The sequence below is a fragment of the Callithrix jacchus genome, chromosome 13 (assembly GCF_049354715.1).
Source record: "Callithrix jacchus isolate 240 chromosome 13, calJac240_pri, whole genome shotgun sequence".
Taxonomy (NCBI): Eukaryota; Metazoa; Chordata; class Mammalia; order Primates; family Cebidae; genus Callithrix; species Callithrix jacchus.
Window position 1 is genome coordinate 79,101,770 of NC_133514.1, and position 24,258 is coordinate 79,126,027.

Genomic DNA, 24,258 nt, shown 5'->3' on the forward strand with positions numbered 1-24,258 from the left:
ACATGCATCATTGTTTTAACTACCACGCCTCTCTTGACAGAGAGACACGCCTCTCTTGACATTTCCATTCCATGAATGAGTGAATAGGCACAAAGGGCAATAGAGTGTAAATTCCTCTCGGTTACATACTCAAATGTAAAACACCGGCTTAAGGACTCTAATTTCATTTGTAGTTCCAGCTCTTCCACTAGGTGGCACTATTACTCTTTACAAATTCAGTACTTACGCAATGCCACGGATTACTATTGTTCATTTCTTATTCATGTTATTCTCACATATTTTTAGTGTTATTCTCCTACAGAAGGGAAAAAACGCAAGCTGGTAAAACAATTTTACAACTTCAAAATGATCATTTACTCCTTTGTTCAAAACGCTCAACTGCAGCTCTACAAACTGCACGCCTTGAACACACAGTCCACTTAAGACTTTTTAAGTTTGGACTCGGCTAAAATAATTTAATCAATTATATTGGACATAGTTGTATTCAAAATCCTCGTGTCTTTTAATCATTTTTATTTATAAAAATATCACTCTCTTCTGATTTAGTTACAAATAAGTTACCAATTTAAAATATATACCTCTTGCAAGTTATATTTCTAGTGGCATTCACTTAACACAAACACCTGACTCCCTACCAGGAGACAGAAACTGCTCTAAGCACTGTGAATATGAAAATAAACATGAAGAATGAAACAAAGCTCTTCATCTTGTGAAACTCACATTCTTGTGGCAGGTGACATGAAAACTAGGTATATAAAGTGTTAATAGAAATAGTATAGAAGAAAAACACAACCAAAATGACCCTGTAATACAGTTGGGAAGAGGAGGCCAGAGGAATGGGTAGGTAGAACCATAAGAAAAGGCTGAAGGACTCTCGGCAGACATGACATAGGAATACAAACCTGAGTGGAAAAAGAATCAGCTAAGGAAATAGCAGGAAGCAAGAGCATCGCAGTCCCTCTTTGTTAACAATCAGTAAAGCAAAAACTCTGATTTTAGAACACGCTTGATATGCCTGAAGAACAAAATGCACGCTAAGGAGCTGATACAAGATGAGGTTAAATGGTGTCTCTATGAGTTCAAAATAAGATCCGAAAGTGTAATGGAGACCATTGATGAATTTCTAAAGAGGGGTGTGATGGACTTGATTTCTTAAAAGATCCATATGGTTGCAGTGATGTAAGGAGACATGAGAGCAGGAAAATCATCTGTTAACAAGCCAGGTAACATGACAACCACTTAGACAGGGGTGGTGTGGCGGCAGTTGTGAAACACATATATTAGTTCACTTAAGACATAAAGTCTTCCATTTATATAATAGAGCAAACTCATGTTTATCTGCTCCCTCCCAATAAGTCACTAAAATAATAAAGCAATTTACACAGGCAGAAATCCACAAGGACATAGGAAGGCAGACCACAGCACACAGATGGCAAAAACCTGTTGGAAGGTCAGGTGTGGTGGCTCATGCCTGTAATCCCAGCACTTTGGGAGGCGGAAGTAGGTGGATCATCTGAGGTCAGGAGTTCAAGATGAGCCTGGCCAACACGGCAAAACCCTCTCTCTACTAAAAACACAAAAATTAGCCAGGTGTGGTGGCACACACCTATAATTCCAGCTACTAGGAAGGCTGAGGCAGGAGAAGCACTTGAACCCAGGAGGCAGAGGGTGCAATAAGCCAAGCCTGTGCCATCGCACTCCAGCCTGGGTGACAGACTCTATCTGAAAAAAAAGTTAACCTGTTGGTAGATGGGGACAACTGTAAAAGAGAATATTGACCAAAAGTAATGCAACTCATCCTGAGGAATTCTGGGTAAGTTCAGGACTTTGAAGTAGCAGGCTCCTTGAAATGTAATGATGAGTCTTAAGGTTGACAATAAGGATTGACTGAAGGTCTTTACACGAATCTGACAAAACCCTTATCCCACAGAACCAAAAGATGGAAGATAAGAAGCTGAGCAAACGGGTTTGTGTATTTAGGGACCCAAATCACAGAGCTAAGAGGTAAAGCATTGTTCTAAAAACAGATGTCCTATGTTATCTAAAGAGCAAATTTGGGGTGTTTTCCTCTGGAGAAAATGAATGGCCTAGGACAGAAGACTTATAGACAGTATTCAGAAATCATCAAAGAAGACAATAACCTAGTAGAATATAGTCAAACCGGTAACTAGAATCAAGTCTTTAACATGAATCAGCAATTTCTTCTTTAGAAATTTATCAGAAGAATTAATGATATCAATACATGTGAGCGAAAAGTTAACCAAAGAGATGATCCCTGAAATTCTGTTTAGAATATAAAAGCAATAGAAATAAATAGTCTGGGAAACATAGCAAGACCTCGTTTCTGCAAAAAATAAAAAATTAGCCAGACATGGTGAACGCTTGTAGTACTAGCTACTTGGGAGGCTGAGGCAGGGGGAGCGTGAGGTTATAATGAGCTATGATCGTGCCACTGTACTTCAGTGTGGATGACAGAGGTCCTGTCTATTAAAAAAAAAAAAAAATCAGAGAGAGCAGTTAAATAAATTATGAGACAACCATAAAAACAATGACATGTAAGACGCATACAATGCATTACAGAAAAGGATAAAAAATACAGAGCCAATAAACAGGGCTATCTTTGCTTATGTAGCTATTTCCTTATGATGAAAAGAGATTACTTGTATCATCAACAACTGAAAGACTACACAATCCCTTAAAAAACTGAATTAAACATAAAATATTTTACACAATGGTATTTAGACCTCAAAAATATAAATCAACAAACTAGTAACATGCTTCTTCGTAACATCCACAGGGTAGCATCTTATCAAATTCTACGTTTAAATCAAATACAGGCATACCTCATTTTATCATGCTTCCTTTTAATGTACTTTCAAGATACTGTGTTTTCTTAAAAGCTGAGTTTGTGGCAACCCTGCCCCAAACAAGTCTACAGGCACCATTTTCCCAACAGCATGTGGTGACCTGTCAAATTTTGGTATTTCTCATGCTATTTCAAACTTTCTCACTATTACGCGTTATGGTAATCTGTGATTAGTGATTTAAGATAGCAAATTTAATCGATACATGCTTGCTGTGTTCTCACTGCTCCAATGACTGGCTGTCCCTGTCTCTCTCCCTCTCCCTATTTGCTGAGACACAATATTGGAATTGGCCCAATTAAGAATCCTACAATGGGAGAACGATCCAAGATGGCCGATCGCTAACATCCTGGGATTGCAGCTCTCAGGGAAGGCGCGGAGAACTAGAGGACGCCACACTTTCAGACAAAGTCTGGTCGCTCACGAAGCAGAAGATCCCCCAGTGGTGGAAACACACGAGTCGCCAGCGCGACTCTCGTGGCCGGTGCAGCGGTTCCACCAGCACCTCGACGCGGCAGCGCTCGGCGCAGAGTAAACGGGACTGGTTCCCCTTCTGACCGAGGTTTGGAGCCCCGGGAAGGCAGAGTCGCTTACTACGGAAACAAGAAAGAAGCCCCACAGGAGAATCCTGGGCAGAAAAGCACCATCAGTTTTAACGCTGCTGCTCTGGCCCTGGGAACTAACAACCTGGACGTCCACTCAAGAGACCTAATCTGAAAGTTGGTAATTTCAAAGACGACAGGAGGATAAATTTACAATGACGAGAAGAAACCAGCGTAAAAAAGCTGAGAATACTCAAAGTCAGAACGCCTCTCCCTCTAATGATCACAGTTCCACATAAACAATGGAACAAGGCTTGATGGAGAACGAGCGCCTCCTGATGACAGAATCAATCTTCAAGGAATGGATAATAACAAACTTCGGTGAGTTAAAAGAACATGTTGTAGCCCAACGTAAAGAAACTAGGAACTTTGAAAAAAGGTTTGATGAAATCCTATTGAGAATAGAGAGGAGTATGAGTGAATTAATGGAACTGAAGAATACAATACAGGAACTCCGAGAAGTATGCACAGCTTTAAACACTCGAATTGTTCAAGCAGAAGAAGGGATATCAGAGGTCAAAGTCCAACTTAATGAAATAAAACGTGAAGAAAAGATTAGAGAAAAAAGGATAAAAAGGAATGAGCAAAGTCTCCAAGAAATGTGGGACTATGTGAAAAGACCAAATTTACGTTTGATAAGTGTACCTGAATGCGACAGAGAGAATGAATCCAAGCTGGAAAATACCCTTCAGGATATTATTCAGGAAAATTTTCCTAAACTAGCAAAGCAGGTCAACATTCAACCCCAGGTAATACAGAGAACACCACAAAGATATTCCTCAAGAAGAGCAACCCCAAGGCACATAATCGTTAGATTCACCAGGGTTGAAACGAAGGAGAAGATACTAAGGGCAGCCAGAGAGAAAGGTCAGATTACCCACAAAGGCAAGCCGATCAGACTTACAGCAGATCTCTCGGCAGAAACTCTACAGGCCAGAAGAGAGTGGGGGCCAATATTCAACATCCTCAAAGAACAGAACCTTCAGCCCAGAATTTCATATCCAGCCAAACTAAGCTTCACAACTGAAGGAAAAATAAAATCTTTTATGAACAAGCAAGAACTCAGAGATTTTATTACCACCAGGCCTGCTTTACAAGAGCTTCTGAAAGAAGCATTACACACAGAAAGAAACAACCAGTATTAGCCTTTCTAAAAATACACCAAAAAGTAAAGAGCACCAACATAAAGAAGAATTTACACCAACAAATGGATAAAACAGCCAGTCAACATCAAATGGCAGTAACCCTAAATTTAAATTGACTAAATTCCCAATCAAAAGACACAGCCAAAACCCAACGGCATGTTACATCCAGACCTGTTTCACATGCAAGGATACACAAAGACTCAAAACAAAGGGATGGAGAAAGATTTACCAACCAAATGGAGAGCAAAAATAAATAATAAATAAATAAAAAGCAGGAGTTGCAATTCTTGTATTGGATAAAATAGATTTTAAAGCAAAGAAGATATAGTGGTAAAAGGATCAATGCAACAACAAGAGCTAACGATCCTAACACCCAGATAGGAGACTTAGATTCAATGAGACAGAAAATTAATAAGGATATCAAGGACTCGAACTCAGATCCGGAACAAGTAAACTTAATAAATATTTATAGAGCTCTCCACTTCAAATACACAAAATATACATTCTTGTCAATACCACATCACACCTACCCATAAGTTTAAATGAAACATTGATTGGCCATTAATACCCAATTTTTTTCAAAATAAAGCAATATTTCCATTTACTCTCCCTCTTTCTTCGTCTCCTTTACTTTTTTCTTTCCTTCTCTCAAAAAAAATCAACTTGTAAACCTCTAGACCCAGGTCGGCAATGTCTCTTTCATTGCTTGATTTCCTTTCTTCCCTTCCCTCCCTCCCTTCCCGCTTCCTCCCTTCCTTCCTTCCTTCATCCCTTCCTTCCTCCCTACCGTCCTCATTCCCTTCCTTCCTGCCTCCCCCCCCCCCCAAAAAAAAAAAAAGAATCCTACAATGGCCTCTAAGTGTTGAAGTGAAAGAATCACAGCTGTCTCACTTTAAATCAAAAGCTGTAAGTGATTGAGCTTAGTGAGGAAGGCATGTCAAAAGCTAAGACAGGCCAAAAGTTAGGCCATTTGCACCAATAACTCAAGTTGTAAATGCAAAGGCAAAGTTCTTGAAGGAAACAAAAATTGCCACTCCAGGCTGGGCTCATGCGTGTAATCTTAGCACTTTGGGAGGCCAAGGCAAGAGGACTGTTTTTTATTTTAATTATTATTTTTTTTTTGGGGGGGGGACAGAGTTTCACTCGTTACCCAGGCTGGAGTGCAATGGCATGATCTCAGCTCACCGCAACCTCCGCCTCCTGGGTTCAGGCAATTCTCCTGCCTCAGCCTCCTGATTAGCTGGGATTACAGGCACACGCCACCATGCCCAGCTAATTTTTTGTATTTTTAGTAGAGACGGGGTTTCACCATGTTGCCCAGGATGGTGTCAATCTCTTGACCTCGTGATCCGCCCGCCTCTGCCTCCCAAAATGCTGGGATTACAGGCATGAGCCACCGCCTGGCAGCAGGACTGTTTGACTCCAGGAGGTCAAGACCAGCCTGGGCAATATAGTGAGACAACGTCTCCACAAAAAATTTAAAAATTAGCCAGGAATGGTGTCACATGCCTATATTCCCAGCTACTCAGGAGGCTGAGGTAGGATTGCCTGAGCCCAGGAGGTTGCAGCGACCTGTGATTATGCCACTGCACTCAAGCCTGGGCAAAAGTGACATAATTTCTCAAAAAGCGGGGAGGGAGGCTATTCTAGTGTACACACAAATAATAAGAAAACTAAACAGCCTTACTGGTGATATGTAGAAAGTTTTAGTAGTCTGGATAGAAAATCAAACCAGCCAAATTCCCTTAAACCAAAGCCTAATCCAGAGCAAGACCTGAACTCTCTTCAATTCCATGAAGCCTGAGAGAGGTAAGGAAGCTACAGAAGCAAAGTCTGAAATTAGCAGAGGTTGGTTTTTGGAAAGAAGCCATCTCCATAACTTTAAACTTAAAAATGAAGCAGCAAGTACTGATCTAAAAACTGCAGCAAGTTATCCAGAGGATCTACCTAAGGTCACTGATGATGGTGGCTACACTAAACAACAGATTTTGCATGTAGAGAAAAGAGCCTGATACTGGAAGATGATGCACTCTGGGGCTTTCATAGCTAGAGAGAAATCAATGCCTGGCTTCAAAGCTGACTCTCATTAGGAGCTAAAGTGGCTGATGACTTTAGGTAGAGGCCAATGTTCATTTACCATTCTGAAAATTCTAGAGTCCTTAAGAATTAACTATGTTAAATTGACTCTGCCTGTGCTCTATAAATGAAACAAGTATGGATGACAATAGATCTATTTACACCATAGTTTACTGAATATTTTAAGCTGACTGTTGAGATCTGCTGCTCAGAAAAACACTACTTTCCAAATATCACTATTGGCCAGATGTAGTGGTTCCCATGTGTAGTCACAGCACTTTGGGAGGCCAAGGTGGGAGGACTGCTTGACCCAAGAGTTCAAGACTAGCCTGGGCAACACATTAAGAACTCTTCTATACAAAACACTAAAAATTAGCCAGGCATGGTGGCACACACCTGCAGTCCTAGCTACCTGGAGGCTGAAGCAGGAAGGTGACTTGCACCTATGAGTTCGAGTTTACAATGAGCTGTGATTGCATGACTCCAGCCTGAGTGACAGAAAAAGAGCCCGACTCCAAAATAACAATAATAATAAATTACTATTCACTGACAATACATCTGGTCACCCAAGAGCTCTGATGAAGATGTACAATGTGACTAATGTTCATGCCTGCTAACACAACATCTGTTCTCCTGCTTACAGATCAAGGAGTAATTTTGACTTTCAAGTCTACTGGAGAAATACATGTATTAAGGATATACAGCTGCCATAGATAGTGATTCCTGTGATGAATATGGGCAAAGTAAACGGAAAATTTCCAGAAAATGATTCACAATTCTAGATGACATTAAGAACATTCATGATTCATGGGAGGAGATAAAATATTAACATTAAAGTTTGGAAGAAGTTTATTCCAATTCTCATGGCTGACTTTGAGGGGTTTAAGACTTCAGTGGTGGAAATAACTGGATCCGCTGCAAATAGTGAGAAAATTAGACTCAGAAGTGGAGCCTGAAGATGTGACTGAATTGTTCCAATCTCATAAAACTTGTTGATGAGGAGTTGCTTCTTATGGATAAGCAAAGAGTGGTTTCTTGAGATGGAATCTACTCCCAGTGGGGTAAAATAACAACAAAGGATTTACTTGACAAAGCAGTAGCAGGGCTTAAAAAAATGGATTCCAATTCTGAAAGAAGTTCTACTGTAAGCAAAATGCTAACAAATGTACTGCATCCTACATAGAAATCTTTCAAGAAGGAAGTCAATTGATGGCAGCAAACTTTATCACTGTGTTAATAAACTGCCACAGCCACCCCACCCTTCAGCAATCACCACCCTAGTCAGCAGCCACCAACAGTGAGGCAAGACCCTCCACCAGCAAAGAAAATGACTAATAGAAGGCTCAGATGATTATTAGTATTTTTTAGCAACTAAGTATTTTTAAGATATGTACATTTTAGACGTAATCCTAATGCATGCTTAGACAACAGCAAAGTGTAAACATAACTTTTATATGTACCAGGAAACAATGTCAAAATCAAAATGTCATTTTAATTTTCCTATTCATATGTCTTCTAAGATAATAAGCTAACTGAAAGATGGTTTATGCCATACTTTCAACTTCTGAATGGTGAAGTGATTCTTACAACAATCCCTGAAATATTATAAATACAAACTAAATTAAGTCTATTTTAGTCTATTAATAACTATTTTATTAAAGTCTATTTATTAATAATCTTAGTTATCTGCTGTGTGTGTGTGGGGGGGAGGTCTCACTCTGTCACCCAGTCTGGAGGGCAGTGGTGTGATGTTGGCTCACTGCAACCTCAACCTTCTCTCAGTTTCAAGTGATCCTCCTGCCTCAGCTTCCCAAGTAGCTGGGACTACAGGCATGCACCACCACACCCAGCTAATTCATTTTTATTTTTATTTTTTTAGTAGAGAAGGGAGTTTCACCCTGTCAGCCAGGCTCATCTTGAACTCCTGACCTCAAGCGATTCACCCAGCTCAGCCTCCCAAAGTGCTGAGATTACAGGCATGAACCACCACACCCACCCCAACAGTTATCTGCTTCTGCTTAATGACCAACTATAGTCAGAAGTTTCAAAAATAATGATTAATGATTTCTTAAAACACAAATTTTAAACAATGTCATGTTTTCATTCATTACACCTGCTTTAATAGTGGCTTCCTTAAGAAAGATGAAATAGCCAATTCCTGAGGTGATACTTTATGTTCCATTTTCAAAAAAGCAGCAACTAATCTGGTCAATTACAGTTAATGTTATTAAAGGACACATCAATATCTGGTCAATTACAGTTAATGTTCAAAGATACATAACAGATGCGAATTATCTGATAATATCACAGCTGATTTAGAAAATATAAATCTTCACCTCTCAGTCTCAACTTTGAAGTGATGCCATCTACTTGGTACAAAAGTCTAAATATCTCAAATCATTTCCACATCTTCTGGCAAAGGAGTAACTTAGTTCTAAGTTATAATCTACAAAGAGTTACGTGGAATAACTTCCAAGTTTATTTCTGTACTTGTAAAGACTATTTCTTTACTTGTTAAAAAAACAGCTGAACATAATCGAGGTAATTTCTTCTTTATAACATGATAAAATCCAGGTAATGCAGAAGAACAACAAAAAAAGTTCCTAGAATGCTTTATTTCAGGACAGAGATTCCCTCTGAGGAGGGAGCAGAAAAAGTTGGAGAAATAAGACTTTAGCATTTGCTGTAACCTTACATTTCTTTAAGTAAAAACAGGACGCAAATATGTCTTTTTGATGAAGTGCACTGGCTTTGGAGGCAGATTCTCTGGGTTCCAAACAACTCACTAGCTCTTTGTGACCTTAGGCAAGTTACTTAATCTCACTGTGTCTCAGTTCAGTTATCTATAAAATGTGTACAATATATCCTGCTATAGAAAATTAAATGAGTTATGTGAAGTGCCTAGAATAGTACCTGACACAGGATAAATGTGAACATTATTATTATCATCAGCCTCATAATCTGTGACTATTAACTATGAAATCGGGCTGGAAGGCACTGGGGAAAGATGGGGTTGTGGGGGGTGGCATCTGATCTACCTTCTACAGTTACACTTCAAATACAAATTCTATGTTTGTAAACAGTGACAAATGACCCTCATCCTAAGTGAGAAAGTATAAAACAGAATAAAGTTACAGTCTTCTCTTCAATTTTCAAAAACATGAGACAATACAGGCTTCAGAGTTTGATATTTATTTTTAGCAGGAAAAATATGCTAATGGTGATGACATCGTTAGAAGATACGCCCATGTCCAGTATCTGTAACAGAAGCTCGATAGAAGTTAAAGAAACATACTAAAAGATTAGAGACAAAAACTGTAGGACATTACTTACCCTTCATTCTGTGGACAATAAAACAAGTACAGTATGTTTAAGATTGAGCTTTCAACACAAGGTGAAATACTGGCAAGTTAATTATCAAATTAATCTTTTTTTAAAAAAACCTTCTTCTCCTTTCCATGTAGAAGTGGGCAACCTCTTCAAAGGTAGAGCATAGTGCCAACCAACAATTATCATCTTAGGGTATTTATATTAGTGAAGAAGGAGTAAATTGAAAGGGGGTAGCGCTAACTTGAGAGCTGGGAATCTGAGGTGGGAATAACTAAGTAGCTGCTCTCATCTAATCTAAGCACCATTTTTGGCACACTTGAGAGACTGCTGAATCAAGAACTAAATACTAATAAAAATAACCTATTGGGATAGTACCATGACATTCCTACAAATGTACAGTGAGCTTTCTGTAAATACAGGGATTCAAATTAGAAATTATCCTACATATTATTACAATAAGAAATTGTGGCCGGGCATGGTGGCTCATGCCTGTAATCCAAGCACTTTGGAGGCCAAGGCGGGTGGATCCCCTGAGGTTGGGAGTTCAAGACCAGCCTCACCAACATGGTGAAACCCCATCTTTATAAAAATAAATAAGTAAAATATAATAAAGAAATTGCCACAAGCAATACAATTTAAATAAGAACTCATCAACTGAAAGATTCTTTTATATAAAAAAAAATCTGGCTCATGTATCCCTAACAGTTGCTACTCTAATCAAAGGAAATATGAGCATGTTTCTTTTTATTAGCTCCTGGACTCCCAGATTTCTTACAGGTGGTATTATTACTTAATTTACAGGAGCAATGAATTTCTACCTAAGGTTATGAGCAGGGAGTGGGGCTGGAAACATGTATGCATCAGAACTGGCGGGTAGAATTAAGGAAGTAATTTAAAGACTCAATGGTACACCTAAAATACTACATCTTCTCAAAACAGAAATTAAATAAATCCTATTACAATTTACTGCAATTAACACCAGACTTTATGCTACCTGTTGTTTTCCTATTATTTCTTTTACAGACAAGGGTCAAACTGATAAATTACAATTGCATGAAACTTCACAAGAATAATTTTAAAATGCAACCTATTTTGCTAATTCCAAATTTCTAAGTTTACTTGCAAGGTTAATCTGGCTCAAGTAGAAGAAAACCCATTAATACAAGGAGAAACTTACCTGGGCTACTCCCTAAAAAGGTCTATGTTAAAAAATGCAAAATGTCCACATAGATTAAAATATTTTAAAATTCCTAACAAAAAGTAAATTAAATAAATAAGCACTAAAGAAGAAAAAGGTTACGCACTTCCAATTTATGCTCTTTCTCTGCAAGGGCTTCCTTTTGACAACGAAGAAAATCTGCTAACATTCGAGTGAGTTGTTTTCTATCATCTATTTCTGCTGCCAATCTGCCATTGTAATCTGCCAGCAACATACATGCATCCTCTACCATTTTGGAAAGCCTTTCTCCAGATTCTTTATCTAAGAAAAGCACAGGATAATAAAATATTATACAACAAAAACAATGACATATACTGTTCTCTTATCCCAACTCCCAAAAAGGTTCTGGATCACATTTTCTTTTCTTACCTGTTATTTTATCTAATAGAGATACTTCTTGGACTTCAACAGGTAAAGAAGCTATCCTCTGATGAACTGCTGCATCACCTGAGGCTGCATTTTCTAGATCTTGTAATGCTCTAACGAGATCTAGAGTCTAAAAAGTACACAACTTCAGAACCAAAATAAATTAAGCTTAAACAAGTACAAAAGAATTTAAATTTATTTCATATTCTTTCATCCCTATGGGCTATTTACTAGTACAAAGTTTCCAATATAAACTGCTTTTGAAGACAATTTCTTTTACATATTAAGAAAAAAGGAAGCTATATTATGTTAGGTGTTGAAAATATAAACAAGTCACGGCCCTAGAACTTGACGGGCTTACTCCAGTGGTGGAGACAGAGTGTAAAGATAACTGAGTATTAAAATGAGGTAAGTAACTGTGATTTATATGGCAAATACATCAGTGGTAAAAGAGAAGGTAGGCTATAACTTCAACCTACAGAATACAAGTTTTATGTATGATAAATTCATTACATTATCATTGTACACCAGAAGATTTTTTTAGTATTAAATTGGATATTAGAGGAAAAGTGTTATAAATTATCTACTACAGCACAAAAGAGTCTGCCAGATTCCATTTCTAAATGCTATAATTAAAGCCCATGAGAAATGTAGTTCTGGAATATGTTCAAGTATGGTATCTTCAACTATACTACAGCTTGTTAATAAGATCATTAAAATATTTCAAACTTCCATAACCTGATGACTAATATTTATAAACTGCTTAACCAGTATTCAAATTATTTTATCATTAAAATATTTTACTTTCACTGTTTTCATACAAGCTATTATTAGGAGGGAAGAGCAATTCTTTGCTGGTGACTTCACAATTCATAATGTCTATAAAGTTATTCCAAAGAAAAACAATTAAATTTTATTTTTACTAGTCTCCATTCTTCATCCCATCTTTTTCATCTTTCTTTCTTCTTTTAATTTCTGAGACTAGATTCAGAAACACTAGGAAATTATACTTATGCTTTAAAAAATATAGGATATTAGTAATTCTGTATATATATTAAGATTTTTAAACTATTCCCTTGAAAAAAACAGTAGCACATAGCAAATGATCAAATGTGGTAGGAATGAATGAAATAAGAAATATACTTAGGAATGAATTAAATAAGAAATACACTATCTTATGTGTGCTCACTCATGTAGAAGTGTTTAAAATTTCGGTATTTAAAAAAAAAATTTCATTGTAAGATATATCCCCTCTACCATTAGTGTGCTTAAGAGCAACAACAATTACCAGAAAGCTTGTTTCTCACGTTACCACAACTAGCTATTATTTTTTAATCATTCTTAGAAAATTCTAATTGCCTGGAGTTCTAAGAAGAAATCTGGCTTCATTTTCTTGGCAATGTATTGATGCTTTAATTACAACCTGATCTCATCACACCTTCACAGTCCTGCATGAGTACATTCTAAGTTCTCAATGCCTGATCAAGGATCAGGTAAGAAAGCAAAGTTGTCTTAAACAACACTAAGCCTAGTACTCCCTACCAGAGAAGAATGAAATGAGTTTAACTAGATCCTGCAGAGAGATTTTATCCATTCTTATAAAAAATAACAACAACAAAAAAATGAAGACCACAAAGCTGAACCACTGATAATTAAGCAGCACAACTAATGTAAAAAACTGTCATTATAAAACAAAGAGCAACTGTATTTTATACAAGTACTAGAGAAGAGGCAGATGATTACTTAAAAATACTCCTAAGATATGCAACTGTGGTTACCCTTTCATTAGGGAGAATGGAAAGAGGCCAGATGCTTTATCTAGAACTCAGTTGTAAAACACTGTTCATGGAATCACAGTGAGGCTCTTAGCAAAAAATGATTTTCTGTCATGAATTATTATCAAATAGGAAGCGAGATAAATCTTAGTGTTTGGTTGTTCCGAATGTTATGTTCTTGTTACTTTTCAAACTCTTGTTCATAGTGACCAGTGGGCTTCAGCATTCCTAACATTGAACCAACAGGTAGGTTGACTCAGGTCCTGGCTGTGATCTGATTCCATCTGCCTCTCTAGTATTAAGAGTGATATAAATACACAGTTACAGGTAGTAATTATATTTTTCTTTCAAGCTCCCTTCATGGGAGATAGAGCTCCTCCCAGCCTCCAGTTTTATTCAACGAATTTGGGTCTAGTCCTGTTAACTCCTACAGAGCACTGGGAGCTCCTGTTACCCTAAAGAATACTAATTTCTGGCAATCCCATGTCTGCTTCTAGACCAGGATTCAGCAGAAGCCAGATTCTGTCTTACATGTGAAGTTATGTGTACAATTTCCAGCCCATGAAAATACATTCACCTTGTTTCAAGAGTATGGTTATGTCTTCATTTTCTCATTTTACACTTTATCTGTCCCCCCTACATGTTTGAAACATAGAAGGGGGAAACTTAAAGACTCAATGCCCACTTAATTAAAAAAAAAAGTCTTTATGGAATTCATCTGATGCTTAAAGCAATGCCATACTGTACCAATGTAAGAGGACATGAAGTATTAAGATAATGATTCTAACTTACCTTACTTTTCCATAGGACTACAAAATTCTATATAGTTACAGACAAATGTATGAATACATATTTATCACTCTAACACAAGTTTTTATATTTAAAAACAAAAATAGTTAAGGTGGCAGTGTTTATGCCCAAGAATGAAAATTTTTGTGTATTTAAATCATATATGGTCCGGATGCAGTGGCTCATGCCTGTAATCTCAGAACTTTGGGAGGCCAAGGTGGGAGAATTGCTTGAGGCCAGGAATCTGAGATCAGCCTGGCCAACATGGTGAAATCCCATCTCTACTAAAAATACAAAAATTAGCCAGGCATGGTGGCACACACTTGTGATCCCAGATACTCAGGAGGCCAAGGCAAGAGAATCACTTGAACCTGGGAGGCAGAGGCTGCAGTCAGCTGAGATCATGCCATTGCACTCCAGCCTGGGAGACAGAGTGAAACTCCATCTCAAAAAATATATATCCATAACAAAATAGGCATGTCATATTTTATTTTAAAAAGAGTCTGGGCCAGGCACGGTGGCTCACGCCTATAATCCCAGCACTTTGGGAGGCAGAGGAGGGTGGATCACAAGGTCAAGAGATCAAGACCATCCTGGCCAACATGGTGAAACCGTCTCCACTAAAAAAAAAAATACAAAAATTAGGTGGGTGTGGTAGTGCATGCCTGTAGTCCCAGCTACTCAGGAGGCTGAGGTGGGAGAATCATTTGAACCTGGAGGCAGAGGCTGCGATGAGCTGAGATCGTGCCACTGCCCTCCAGCCTGGTGACAGAACAAGATTCCGTCTCAAAAAAAAAAAAAAAAAAAAAGAAACAATCTGTTTAAATAGCTGAAATCTCACCACATGTAACCATACTTAGCTACTAAAAATCCTCGTTCTATGCAAAATATGATTTCTATACAAAATATACAATATACAACATATTACATTTAAAATAATTAATTTGTTGAGCAAATAAGAGATATGCATGTGGCTTTCTTGTATCCAAAAGCATAATAAAAAAATCAATTTACAGAAGTGAAACGAAATTAATAAAGTTTGGAGGCGTAAAGTAAAGTAAAAGTTTCTAACTAGTTTAACAGGGTAAAACTTCTACCTGTGGTGGTTCACTTGGAGATCCCAGAGAGGAACAGTTTTCATTTTCATCCACCTTTATCTGTTCGTAAGTTCGCTTCCTAGGCTTCTTATCGCCATCTGAAATGAAAGAACATTTAAGTTTGAATGAAAGAATACATTTTAATGAAGAGATCAAGATAAGAGATTAGGATTCTACACTTACACAGAGCTTGTTTAAGTTGTTCTAATACATCATTTTCATAAACAGACCTTTCCTCCCAAATAGACAACACTCTTCCAAGGTGTTTCTTACAACTTTCATCAGTTTCACTAAAGAAAAAGAAAAATATTAACAGTAAAAATGCATAGTGCTATTGAAAAGGTAATGGTAACTTTAAATACAATCAGACATTAATTCCCTGAAGAAAACTGTCCAAATGTCTACTTAGCACCACTATTGTGGCCAGCAGTTCAAGAGTTAGGTCATCAAGACACACTGCTTGCTTCCAGTAAACATTTTATGAACATATTATTAAACAACCAAAAAAAGTTTAGGCTATAAAAGTTTTAGTACAGGCTACTAGGGATTTCCTAACCTAATGGGGGCTGGACGTGAGGCTACAGAAGACTTCTAATAGGCAATTTTTAAATTTATTCCACAAATATTTGTTGATCTAGTTACTATCTTTGATATGGAGATGTAAATGCAGCTTATGGCAGCTGTTATTTATAAGTATCACCAAAGAGAACAAAGTGCTTAAGACAGACCTGGCCCAGTTTAAGAGATATCTGGAAGAGTATTTAAGGAAATGATATTTAATTTGAGATCTAAAGACTGGGCATATGGGGAAATGAAAAACAGACTACTCCCAACCGTTTCCTACCTCATTCATCCCTATCATTGTAGACTGAAACACTATTATCTCTTGCTTGGATTCTTCTAAAGTCTTGTCATGGATCTCCCAGTCTCTTCTTTTACTCTGTTCTGTACAAAGCATCCTAATAATATAAATCAGATTATACAGCTCTCGAGTCTCCAAGAGCTACCAATCATATCAAGAATAAAATCAAAGTCCTTACTCTGGGCCATAAGGCCCACATGCTCTGCCTCCTGGCAATCCCTCAGTACACACTACCTAATACCTTTTTCCGTACAAATCTTCTTGCTAAGGTCCTCAAACATGCCCAGGCACATAGCAATCTCATTTTTCAGCCACATATTCTGCCTAGAATCCTTTCCACTTAGTCAAATGGCTCATTTCATCCCTTCCATTAAGTCTTTGTTCAAAAGCCACCTTCCCCAAATAGCTGTTCTTTATCTCATCACATAACTGAGCACCCTCATACCATCTAGTTCCTTCCCTGCTTTGTATTTCTTGCTAGCATTTGTCATCTGACATGATACTATATATGCATTCACTTGTCTATGTACTTACTACCTTTGTCATCCACTGAAATTTAGGCTCCAGCAGAAGAGAACTTTGTCTTGTTCACTATTACTCAGGGTTTTGCATATAGCAGGCAGCCAACAAATATTTTATTGAATTCTAGGGAGGGGCAACATATATAGAAGCCTTATGGCAGAAAGAACTAAAAAAGGTTAATTTAGTTTAAACGGTAAACTACAGACTGTGGGGAATAAATGTGAGACAGGAGTCTGGGGAGATAGGCAGTGCCACAAAGGAACATCTTAAGTCTTGCTCAGGACTTTAGACTTCATCTCTAAAACAAATGGGAACCACTCAAAGGCAAGGAAGTATGACCAGCTCTGCAACTCTGTCTAGTTTTCTAAAGAAATTAAACAGTACTAAAGGCTATTGCAATTAATCCAAAAGACATTATGATAACTAAAAGGGAAAGAAATCCAAAGAATTGAGTCAATGTGTATCATACAAGATACGTGGAGTAAAAGAGAAAGAAGAGGTTGAAAATAACGGAATTTCTTGCATAGGCATCTGGATAGATAGAGTTGCCATTCATAGAGTAAAACCTGGGGGAGAAGCAAGTATGGCAGGAAGCAAAGACATAAGGAGTTCATATTGGACACAGTGAGTCTGAGATGTCTGAGTTGCATACAAGTAAAAATGTCAAAAGGCAGTTGGGCACATAGCTTTGGAACAACAACAAAAAATCTGGACTGGAGCATAAAACTATAAATCATTAAAGCATGGAGAATAACCAAATACATGCAGGGTACAAAACCACCCAGAGGGCAGGTAAAGAATAAACAGGCCGACGTGGTGCCTCATGAGGTCAGGAGTTCAAGATCAGCCTGGCCAAGATGATGAAAACCTGTCTCTACTAGAAACACAAAAATTAGCTAGGTGCAGTGGCAGGCACCTGTAATCCCAGCTACTCAGGAGGTCAAGGTAGGAGAATTGCTTGAACCCGGGCAGCAGAGGTTGCAGTGAGCTGAGATTGCACCACTGCACTCCAGCCTGGGCAGAGTGAGACTCTGTCTCAAAAAAAGTAAAAGAAAGAAAAATAGAAAAAGTACTAGTGTATATGGAAATATTAGTTACAAGACTGATAGCTTTATAAACACACAAATTTTTAATTCAATACCTTCATTCATTTTTAATGAAGTTCATTCCAATATAGCAGTTGATTCTGATCTCTTAAAGGAAAGCTATAATTCAAGTACACCAAATGCCCACCTTAGCAACAGTTCAAAAAATATTTTTCCTTCATAGAAGGCATTTAATAGATTTACAAATTTAGAGGGAAGCCTTTTCAAATAAAAGTATCAAAGAACTATATTCCCTGCTCTTTATTTTAATAGCTTAAGGCAAATTAAGCAAAAGGTCATATGGTACATTTAAAACAGATTACTTAACACCCAAAACAATGATCATACCTTGAAACATGCTTAAAAGCCTCCACTATAACTGGTGCAAAATCTTTTGTAAACTCCGGCCCCTTCCTTTTGCTGTTCTGTATGACATCATTGGCTAGGTAGAGAAAAGTAAGCTTCCTGTTTGGTTTGGCTGAAAAATAAGAAAAAGTTAAAAATCTACTTAAAACATCTTCGCTTGGACAAATTTTCTCAATAACTGAATTAAGCATTTTGAGAACTAAAATAACCCTACTGAACTTCATGCATCAAGTTCAACCCTATTCTCTCATTTTATTACCAAACTAACCAAAGTCACTGCTGCTAAACTCACCAGAAAGACTAATGTCTATGTATAAATGCATCTTGTTTACTCTATCCTGTATTAAATTTCAGTAAAACTATTACAAACTATATGAAATATAGTCATTTAAAATAAAATGATGATTGGTCACGTTATTAAGATGGCACCCTAAATCCTACATTGAATTTAGGACTGTTTTAATAGCCATGTTAATTCAAAATCATTATTAAGCTGTTGTGAAACAAAAGAGCATGAAATGTAAAACAGGTTGCAAGAGATGTCCCCTTAATCAATTACATATTTTTTGTTTGTGCAATAAATATTTGCCAAGCTAACAGATTAACTGTTAGGAAGAGTAAATGGGCACAATTTGGATGTTTCCTTCTTTAGATTACATGGTCATTAACTTTAAACTGAATTCATTGTGACAAAATTATTCCGCTACTCACTATGTTCTGTGGGTGTAGTAATTTCTCTAATTAAGTGGACAAGATTTCGAGGTATATTTTTACTGGTTACAATGTTCAACAGCATAGTAGTACTGAATATGACTCAAGATTATACATAAGGAAAACAGTGTTGAATATAATCTTTTATACTATTCTTATATTTTACTAGAATTAAACTTGAATCACTCAGTGTAGTACAATTACATTCAGAAGCATCATACCTTGTGGCATCCATATTACAATGGTGTAGGAAACTTATGGTCAGAACCAATTATGCAGTATCATATTAATGTCGGCTATCTTAATGGATTTAAGACAAAAATCTTGGTCAGGCTACATGTGGTCCTCTGGATATTAAGTATTCATTTTATAAACTTAAGCATTCAACATATTAGAGTTACCTCTCAGTTCACATCATTCTTGAGGGGGCAACTAGAAACTCAACCAACCCATATACTAAGTCACAACTGATCAAACATTACAAACCTGTTCCGTGCCACTGTACATTTAACCTGGTTTGTCTGTTTAAATTGCTGTCTACCAGTTTTCACACTTTTGAAAGTTCCTTGCAAGGAATAAAGATAAGAGATGGCAATAACAGAGAACAACTTCTGGTTTTGAGGCTCCTTGTCTGGTTAGATAAACCACAGAGTATAACCGGTTAAGATGTCAGGATCCTTTCCTAACATTCAATCCTGTCTCTTTTTTACCCATCCCTGTCCTCTCAATCCCACCCACAAAATAGGCTGGTATTATTCAATCCAGGTTTTTGCCCTCTCAGTGTCAAATGAGTTTAGAAACTCAAATTTGTATTAATTGGGAGACTGCCTGCATTACTTTTGAATGGGTACCTGAACAAACGGGCTCCTCTGACTGTACTTTTACTATGTGCTACACCCTATTCTAAGCACTTTACATATAGAATCTCATTTAATTCTAAAATGTAAGAAACCATTATTGTCTCTACTTGGCAGCTGAACAAAGTCTAAAACATGATTTGCCCCAAGATAAAGAAGGAGAAAGGAATCAGCCAGGACTGGAATCCAAAAAGTCTAACAGCCAAGCAAATCCCTGTTAACAACTAGACCATGCTTCCTGTCACAAATGAAAGGGCATGTTAACCTTTTGAGACTCAAAACTAGCAACTCAAAAGAAGTAAGAGAAAACAAAATGAAACGAAACAAAAAGTAGCAACTCAAATAAAAATATTTTGCAATGTTAGCAGCATTATTCACAATAAGCCAAGAAGTAAGAGCAACCTAACTATCCACTGATCAATGAATAAACAAAATGTGGAATATATATTCAATATATTCAGAGTATTATTCAATGTATTCAAAGTATTATTCAGCCTCATAAAAGAAGGAAATACTGACACACGTTACAATATCGATGAATCTTGAGGACATCATGCCAAGTGAAATAATGAAAAGACAAGCCACTGTAAGATTTTACTTATTGGAGGTAATCTAATTCATAGAAAGACAGAGTAGAAGGGTGGTTGCCAAAGGCTGTGGGGATGGGAGGAGAATGAGAAATTATTAATGCGTACAGAGTTTCAGTTTTGCAAAATGAACAATTCTAAAAAGTAGCTACACAACAATGCACTTAACACTACTGGACTGTACATTGAAAAAGTGGTGAAGATGGTAAAAAATATTTATTACCGCAAAAACAAAAAAAAAACCTTTAGTTTTTTGTTTTTGAGACAAGGTCTGTCTCCCAGTCTAGAGGCTCACTGCAGCCTCAACAGCCTGGACTCAAGCAATCTTTCTGCCTCAGCTTCCCAAGTAGTTGGAACCACAGGTGCATGCCACTATGCCTGGCTGATTTTTAAAAAAATTTTGTAGACAGAAGGTCTCACTTTGTCACTCAGGGTGGTCTTGAACTCCTGGGCTCAAGTGACCCTCCCACCTAGGTAGGCCTCCCTGTGCACCACTGAGCCTGGTCCTAGAATGTTTTTTAAATTCATGGGTTATAGCTTTCAAAGAATTCATAATATACACTAAAATCAAAATTTACAAGATTTAAAAATATATTTATCAGTGTTTTTCAAAGGACAAATTCTGTATTAGGTGATTGAGCATGGGGTCCAAATACCAAGATACTATTTTCACTTTTATCCTTATAGGACCAAGCTAAAGTATGAAAAATACCTAGGATTCATCACAACTTATGTCCTTCCCTAAATTTTCAGGGAAAGAAATTTACTTCCATTTAAAATTATGTGTCCCTATATATACAACAAATAATTAGTGGCAGTAATCACAGTGAGGAATGCCAGAAGAAAATCACACAAAAAAAATTTCAAATGAATTTTGATATTTTTTAAAATAACAGAGCTTACAAATTGTTATTAAAAGGAAAACAGAAAGCTAACAGAAAGGGAAAATAAACCATTTCATAATTCCTCAAAGAAATGCCACTGTTGGCAACAAAGAATATAAGACTAAATAAAAGTCTGACCTAGTTAATTCCTATGTTTCTGTTGCTCATGGGGTTCCTTCCAAAAATACTTGTTTTCCAAACCTTCAATTTAAATAGCATTTATTATATCTAATGTTTGCCATGTACCAGGAACCATGCTAAGCACAGAGTAAAATTAACCTTTCCTGTTCAATCAGAAGTTTGCAAGTTTCATACAAATTGGCAGATGATAGGTCACATTGCTAAAATGTTCATTTTTTCTTTATTTCTTCTTTCCATGAATATATTATACCAATGCAGAAACAATCATAAATAACATATACTTGTGACATGGTTTGGCTGTGTCCCCACCTAAATCCCCTCTCAAATTGTAGTTCCCATAATCCCCATGTCATGAAAGGGACCAGGTGGGAGATAATTGAATCATGGAGGGCAGTTATCTCCATGTTGTTTTCACATTAGTGAGTTCTTAGAAGATCTGATGGTTTCATAAAAAAAAAAAAAAAAAAAAAAAGGCCTTCCCCCACTTCACTCTCGGATTCTCCTTGCTGCTGCCATATGAAGAAGGACCTGTTTGCTTCCCCTTCTGCCATGACTGTAAGATTCCTGAAGCTTCCCCAGCCCTGCAGAACTGAGTCAATTAAACCTCTTTCCTTCATAAATTACCCAGTCTCAGGTATTTCTTCATAGCAGCATCAGAACAGACTAATACAGTAAATTGGTACCAGCTAGGGGGGCACTGCTGTAAAGATACCCAAAAATGAGGAAGCCACTTTGGAACTGAGTTACAGGCAGAAGCTGGAACAGTATGGAAGGCTCAGAAGACAGCAGGAAGATGTGGGAAAGTTTGGAACTTCCTAGAGAATTGTTGAGTGTCTTTGACCAAAATGCTGATAGTGATGTAGACAACGAAGTCCATGCTGAAGTGGTCTCAGATGGAGATGAGAAACTTGTTGGAAACTGGAATAAAGGTAACTCTTGTATGCTTTAGCAACAAGACTGGTGGCATTTTGCCCCTGCCCTAGAGATCTGTGGAACTTTCAACTTGAAAGAGATGATTTAGGGTATCTGGTGGAAGAAATTTCTAGGCAGCAAAGCATTCAAGAAGTGACTTGGGTGCTCTTAAAAGTATTCAGTTTTGTGCATTCACAAAGATATGGTTTGGAATTGGAACTTATGTTTAAAAGGCAAACAGAACATAAGTTTAGAAAATCTGCAGCCTGAGGATAAAATAGAAAATTTTCTGAGGAGATATTCAGGACGGCTGCAGAAATTTGCAAGTAACAAAAAGCCAAATGTTTATCCCCAAGACAATGGGGAAAACGTCTCTAGGACATGTCAGAGACCTTCATAGCAGCCTCTCCCATCACAGGCCCAGAGGCCTAATAGGAAAAAATAAGTTTCCTGAACCAGGTCCAGGGCCTTGCTGCTTTGTGCAATCTCAGGACTTGGTGCCCCGCATCCCAGCCACTCCAGCTCTAGCCATGGCTAAAAAGGGCCAGGGTACAGCTTGGGCCATTGCTTCAGAGGGTGCAAGTCCCAAGCCTTGGTGGTGTCATGTGATGCTGGGCCTATGAATGCAAAGAAGACAATAACTGAGGTTTGGGTACCTCCACCCAGATTTCATAGGATATACAGAAACACCTGGATGTCCAGGCAAAAGTCTGCTGCAGGGGCAGAGCCCTCATGGAGAACCTCTACGAGGTCAATGTGGAGGGGAAATGTGGGGTTAGAACTCCCACACACCGTCCACAGTGAGGCACTGCCTACAGAAGTTCAAGAAGAGGGCTACTACTCCTCCATATCCTAGAATGGTAGATCCACTGACAGCTTGCATTTGTGCTGGGAAAAGCTTCAGGCAGTCAACACCAGCCAGTGAAGAAGCCGCCCAAGGTGGTGGGAGCCCACCCCTTGCATCAGTGTGCCCTGGATGTGACACATGGAGTCAAAGGAGATTTTGGAGCTTTAAGATTGAATGGCTGCCTGGCTGGGTTTCGGACTTACATGAGGCCTATACCCTCTTTGTTTTGGCCAGTTTCTCCCCTTTTAAAACAGGAGAATTTACCCAATGCCTATATCCCCATTGTAACTTGGAAATAACTAATTTGTTTTTTATTTTACAGGCTCATAGGCAGAAGGTACATGTCTTGTCTCAGATGAAACTTTGAACTTGGACTTTTGAGTTGAATGAGTTAAGACTGTGGGGGACTTCTGGGAAAGCGTGACTGGTTTTGAAATGTGAGGACATGAGATTTGGGAAGGGCCAAGGGTGGAATGATATGGTTTGACTGTGTCCCCACCCAAATCTCATGTCAAACTGTAATCCCCATATGTCCGGGCAGGGGCCTAGTTGGAGGTGACTGAACCATGGAGGATGGTTTCCCCCTTGCTGTTCTCATGATAATGAGTGAGTTCTCAGGAGATGTGAGGGTTTAAAAGTGTGGCACTTCCCTGTGTTTGTGCACCCATGGGCTCTCTTTGTCTCCTACTTCCAGCTTTACTGTAGTAATACATGCTTGCTTCCCCTTCACCTGTGCGTCAATTAAATTTCTTTTCTTCCTAAATTAACCAGTCTCAGTTCTATATAGCAATGTGAAAATGGACTAATACAATTATCTAAAAAGTTGAGCACATCCGCCAGAAAGGGTATGGTAATAAATGTTCTTTGAAGCTTGCTAATTGATCTTTTAGTGGAATTACTTGTGATATATAACAAATTATATATATACATATATATATGTAATATATAACAAATTATATATCACAAATAATTCCACTAAAAGATCAACTACCAAGCTTCACAAAGCAATCACAGTCTGGACTATTAGGAAAATAAGGTAAACAATATGAAACAGACTTAGTCAGTGAAAGGATTAAAACATCATCTCTAGTTCCACTAATTCATAATCAGTTCATAATTTAGTTTTAGTTGTTCATAATGGTAGAAAGTGGTAGGAGATATTGATCTCTGAACACACACACACACACACACACACACACACACACACAGTGGTTGAAGTGT

The 24,258-nt window shown here is 37.8% G+C and overlaps 1 protein-coding gene across 3 annotated transcripts in view; it reads right to left on the reverse strand.

The window, feature by feature from the left end:
* The window catches only part of RPRD1A (regulation of nuclear pre-mRNA domain containing 1A), a 76,765-nt gene that overhangs the window by 27,095 nt on the left and 25,412 nt on the right, over positions 1-24,258 (reverse strand). For 2 of the 3 annotated variants that reach the window (XM_008979716.4, XM_035270888.3), the window contains exons 2-6: positions 18,081-18,210; positions 15,447-15,553; positions 15,264-15,361; positions 11,606-11,732; positions 11,322-11,497 (exon numbers count right to left, since the gene is read on the reverse strand). In XM_008979716.4, coding sequence (XP_008977964.1) covers positions 11,322-11,497; positions 11,606-11,732; positions 15,264-15,361; positions 15,447-15,553; positions 18,081-18,210 — 638 coding nt within the window. Of the gene's footprint in view, positions 1-9,863; positions 9,946-11,321; positions 11,498-11,605; positions 11,733-15,263; positions 15,362-15,446; positions 15,554-18,080; positions 18,211-24,258 lie in introns of those variants that run through there. The other variant, XM_078347987.1, reaches the window with a different exon arrangement.